We start from the raw sequence: 5,821 nt of genomic DNA on the forward strand, positions 1-5,821 counted from the left end.
CGTACATAAAAAAAAAAAAAAAAAAATTATTACAGAAGTAAACATGTACAGACATTAACCGGAGACTTTTTATTTACAAATTAGCCCATTAGTTTGTTTAATTGTATTGTTGATTCGTTTACTTAAATCTAAAATGAAAAAGCATTCTCAAACTTATAATTGGTGTTGGTGGCTTTTAAGCATTTTCTTTAAAATAAAGTTCTTCATTTTTTTGAAACAGGTAAGTTGTTTTTTTTTTTTGATCTTCTTAAAGTTTATAACTACTATTATTTAATTAGGAGGACAATATTGATTTTTGTATGAGTTCGCGCACGACACAAGCACACGACAGCAACTCGCGCACGACATAACTAGAACACGTACCTTGTGTCGTGCGCGACCTCATACAAAAGTTTATAATTATTATTATTCAATTACGAGGACAATAAAGGAAGGTTGCGTATGCTGAGCATCTTAACAGTGTATTTTTTTTTATTTTTGCAGATTATCATAATTTAATCTTTCCTCTTAAATAATATTAATGAATAGTTCATTTGAAAAAAAATCTTTATACCAAAAATTGCGTTATTTTCAACACACCCAATCATCTCATCTTAGGAAACCAGTTTCCTAAGATGATCTCTTTTTAATGGAACTCAAAAAATCTCAAAATAACAAAAAAATAATCACAAGACCTTAACCCATGAAATTAGCAGTAGATAAGTATAAAATATAGAGGATGTAATAAATTTTTGATGATCTTGTTGCGTTCTGACGTAATTACAAATCATTGAATAATAAAAAATTATAACGGAGATGGTAAATTTTTTTAACAGTAAAACAATCAAAGAATAATAATTATTCAACCAAGAAATTAAAATAAATAACACCGTCGAACTTGTATGTATATCCTTAATAAAAAAAGTTCGTAAAAAAATCATTAGTCGACCCGTGAATCTACATTTTCATACTCGGTACAAAGATGCTCAAGTTTTACTAGTCCAAATGACTTGAATTTTTCAAAATATGTTTAATGCACTAGTGTCAGCAAAATGTACCAAAATCACCATTTCTCTGCAAAGACAAAGGCAATTATTGATAATTAGGTCTTTTTTTTTATCATAAAACTCATACACTAAGAAAAATACCATAAAATTTTGAATAACATTTTTCTTTTTACCATTTTGGCACATTTTGTAAACAGTCATGAATGAATGCTTCCTGCAAAGTTTGATAGCAATTGGACTATGCAACATAGAGTTATCTTTGTACCACTTTAGGATCCTTTTTTGCCTTTTTACCCCAATTATTAATGTCGTATTAATTTTTGTATTACTTTTAATTTTTAATCGGACTAATATTGCCCGGGCAAAATAAAATTCTACAAACAAAAAATTGTACAAAAGCTTCAAAAATTATGACATGTTTTTTTTTTAATTGAAAATCGAAAAATAAAGTACTGTTTTTGAGTTTTATGGTTGTAACTATTTATTTTTAAGTTGCACTGACCTGATTCTTCAACCCTTGGATTTGATTACTGATTAAGGAAATCTTTATAGTTTCAATCAATGAAACTTTGGAGTATTAGGCCGGGTGAATAAAAAAAAGCAAATACTTTTACTTAGTAATTGGTCAGTTTTACGTGAATAAAAACTTCAGCACAATTTTTTATTTACGTAAAGTTAAGCAATTTACTCAGTAATTGCTCAGCTTTACGTGAATAAAAACTTATGAAAAATTTATAAAATTTTTATTCACGTAAAGCTGACCAATTACTGAGTAAAAGAAATTTTTTATTTTATTCACCCAAGTTTTTTTTTTATTCACCCGGCCTATTATGTTATATCACTGCAATATTATGCTAGTCGCAACTTAAAAAAAAGATTTACGTAATTATTTGCGTTTTAAATCCCATCGCGTAAAACGCAAACTGTATAACTCGTAACTGTATAAGACGCAAAATAGTTTTAAACCAATGGTGCATGTGCATTTTTTGAGGGATAACTTTCAAAGTCTCTTGAAACGTTGAAATAAAACGTTTTATTTCCAAAACAAGTACAAGTGTTCAAATTTCGGCAACTCTCCTCTATTTAATAAAACAGTTGCAACCCAGTAGGCATTGGAGGGACGTCCGTCAGACGACTTACGGACATCCGATGGACGACCCTCGGACGACGCGTGCCCAATGGGAATGAAAATCAAAATGAAAACCTTAATTAAAAAAATAATTTAAAAAGATAAAAAACTTAAAGTAAAAAAATTATTTTAGAGACAATGTTACATAATATATGATAACATACCATGTTATCATTTAGGACGATCGTATAACCAATGATTAATGTTTAATTTTTAAAACCTGTTTTTATAGTTTTATGACAAATTTTGAATTGATGCAACTTGATTGATGTTTAACAAAAAATATTTTGGTTTGTTTTTTATAAATTTTAGTTTAACAATGTTTCTGTTTTTCAGTAGCAAGATTTCAACTTTTCGGCTTCTTTGATTTCAAAGCTTGCGTTTCAAAACCTTTCAACAATTTATCATTTTAAACTCGCGCGAATAACTTTTACGCAAAATGTTTCGTTGTGAACGCAAATTTGCTGAACGATAAGAATAAAGTTTAAAATAAAATGCTCCTCGCCTAAAGATTTTTTTCGGATTGTAAAGATCAATAGACCGATTTCGAATTGATAGCTGTCTTTCCTTTTTTATTCTTTTAAAAATAATTTAAAAAGTTACTATATTCAAAACAATTTTATATATAATTCCCATTTGGAAAACCACCTGTGCTCATTGTCGACTTCAACCAATTACATTTCCATAAATTACGTAAAGCTCTTTCATAAAGTATTTGAGCGGTATTTTACGGTTTATTAAGAAGATAAAACTTTTTTAAAGTCAAGAAAGATTTGTTCTTGGTGAAAGTAGAAATAACAAAAAAAAAAAAAATTTCCTTTTAACGTCAATTAAAATGTAAGAATTCTTTATATTTGCACAAGTAATTCTTTCTTTATATTTGCTATTAAATAATAGTCTCTAAATATATTATAATTAACGTTTAAATTTTTATTTATTAGAAAAATGATGTATGGGCAAAGTGCGCAAGGTAAGAATTAATTAAACTTGACGTAAATTATTAAATGTGATAATTAAACATTTATAATAACAACTTTTTAAAATGATTGTTATAACTATTTCGATTTTAAAAAATTTTTATTGTTAATTATTGAAAATTAATGTTGCAATTATTGATACATGTCGCTGTAATTATATAGTTATAACGATGACAATAATAAAATTCAGCTTTGTATCCATCTTTTATTTTATTACTATTGCCTTTCTTCGTCATTTAATCAATATTATTTTTAATGATAATTTTAAATCAACTAAAATTTAATATTGTAACCGTCATCATTTTTGTTGAAATTGTTATTATTATTATTATTATTATTGTAGTTGTTTTTTGGATTATTATTTATTTGGGTGTTCAAGTGAATGAAATATTTTTTAAGTGGAGAGGAGGAGGGGGAGAGAGAGAGAGAAAGCTTTAAAATAATTTTTTTACAAACCATTTTCAGACATGCTTAGAACATTTTGTCTTATGCCTGTTAATATACAATAACATTAAATTGAAACTTCTATAAATATATATAGTTTTAGTATTTTGTCAAGCTCATACTTGTCAAAACAATTGCTTCAATCTTTAATTGCAAATTTGATTCATAAATTTATTTTGTTTAATATTTAATTTACTTTAAATAAATTGTAGGCCTGCAAGTTGTACCATCCTTTGATTATTCGACTACATACAATGAAGGTATTTTTTAATTTGCGATATAATTTAAATTTGTGGAAATATCAAAGAATTATCTTGTTAATTAATCTTTGATAAAAAATTAAACTTAAATTTTAAAGTTTTGATTTCATAATTTTATCTTATAATAAGTTTAAATTTGATTATACAATAACGCGTTATGAATCAAATAAAAATGTTTTTTAAAATTAATTTTTCGCTGCATTTTAGATAACTTTCATTTTAAAATAATGCTGAAGTTGAGTTTATAAACATATTTAGCTTTCTAATCGGAGTTTTCATACTGTGAAGAATGGACTATTATTTAAATTGTTTTATTTTTCCTTCTATTCCACTTCTTTTAAATTGGAAACAAATTAACTATAAGAAAGGTGTTTAACAATACCGAATTATAACCACAGTTTTAATTTTAAACCTAAAATTTTTATTAACAAAAAAAATCTTCCTAAATCTATTTAAAATTGCTAAACAAATGGAAAATCCTTTTTTAATAATAAAAGACAATGCCAATAAAAAGTTTTCTTTTTACTGGTATCTACAGTATGTAGGGTAAATAAGCTGTTCAATTCAGGCTTGATGATGTAACTTTATTATTTCAAGCATCAAATATATAAACAAAATGGAATTAATTTGCATAATTGTGTTTATAAAAACTTGTAATTTTAAAACAATTTGAAGAACGAGTCACCAACGCATAAGCAATTTTATGCCTATTAAATATACTCATGTTTTTAGTTGTGGTTTTATTTTTTCAAAAAGTTACGTTACGAGTCAAAACAAGCCCTAAATAGAAATAACAGGAAACAAAAACGTTTTATATATAAAGGATTCAATATAGAAATACCATGAAGTTTTCTGTTAAAAAAATAATATTATATTATTAAACTTTCTTTTCTGTTTTCTAAAAAATTATTTGTAAAAAACAAGTCGCATTTTCAAAAATGTTGCACGATCAGCGCTTTAAATTAACTTTCATTTTTAGATAATTAAACTGCAAATAATGTTTACTTATATTAGTTTTACTAAACCAATATGATTGCATTTTTATAGGGTATTGGGATGGTTTGCCCGATGATCAACGTCATTATGAAAGCGAAAAACAAAGTAACTACTTTCAATACCCCCTCTCTATTACCAGCAGTGAAAATAACTTTTTAGGCTTACCAAGTAATCAGCCGTATTACTGTAACCCCTCTTACATTCCAAGCTACTCTCCTCTACAAAATCACTATCTAAACGCTCCTGGTATTTTTGAGCAACAAATTACCGACAACTTTGAACATCGACATAGTATTAAACAAGAGCCAGTATTAAGCCGAACCACACATAATGTTCTTGAGAGACAAAGAAGGAACGATCTTAAAATTCGGTTCAATATCTTGAGAGACAATATACCTGAACTCGCTTCTAATGAAAAAGCCCCAAAAATTCAAATATTGAAAAAGGGTTTAGAACACTTAAACGAGCTCAAAGCTCAGGAGCAAAAGTTGCTTGTGGATCTAGAGCTCGAGAAACAACGGAGAAAAATTTTAATACGTCGTTTAAATGACCTTAAAAAAGGGTTATATTAGGACTTTTCTTGAGATTTTCATGTTTTGGATATTTTAACAAACTTTTTGAGCTTTCCATAGATTTTTTATATTGTAAAAAGGCAAGGAAAATTTTTTATTTTTTTTTTATTTTGTTAGATATTTGTATAAATATTTTTTAAATTTTTTACGATATTTTTTAAATATCGTTATAAATATTTTGTGAATGGATTGCTTTGACTCTTCAGACATTACAAGTTCTCTTTTTTTTATTCTATTATTTAACTATACACCATTTTATACTTAAATCCTCTATTGGTACTTTTATTGATATTCTATTTTTATATGACCATAAAATTTTGGTTAAAATTGAAAGATGTCGATCATTTTTTATAAATTAAAAAACAGGTGTTGGCAAATTCATATCTTTACTATATAACCTGATCAAGACAATGACTAAATAAACAGTTAAAAAAAAGCAATAAACAAACAAAAGAAT

General features: G+C 26.4%; 1 protein-coding gene across 1 annotated transcript; it reads left to right on the plus strand.

The window, feature by feature from the left end:
* Window positions 1-2,683: 2,683 nt before the first annotated feature.
* On the plus strand, window positions 2,684-5,573 carry LOC100212002 (myc proto-oncogene protein). Its single transcript, XM_065790677.1, has 4 exons — window positions 2,684-2,952; window positions 3,057-3,085; window positions 3,749-3,796; window positions 4,844-5,573. Exons 2-4 carry the CDS (start codon window positions 3,061-3,063, stop codon window positions 5,362-5,364), a joined length of 594 nt encoding a protein of 197 aa, XP_065646749.1. The 5' UTR covers window positions 2,684-2,952; window positions 3,057-3,060; the 3' UTR covers window positions 5,365-5,573.
* The last annotated feature ends 248 nt before the right edge of the window (window positions 5,574-5,821 follow it).

Source organism: Hydra vulgaris, chromosome 02, assembly GCF_038396675.1.
Source record: "Hydra vulgaris chromosome 02, alternate assembly HydraT2T_AEP".
NCBI classification, from domain to species: Eukaryota; Metazoa; Cnidaria; class Hydrozoa; order Anthoathecata; family Hydridae; genus Hydra; species Hydra vulgaris.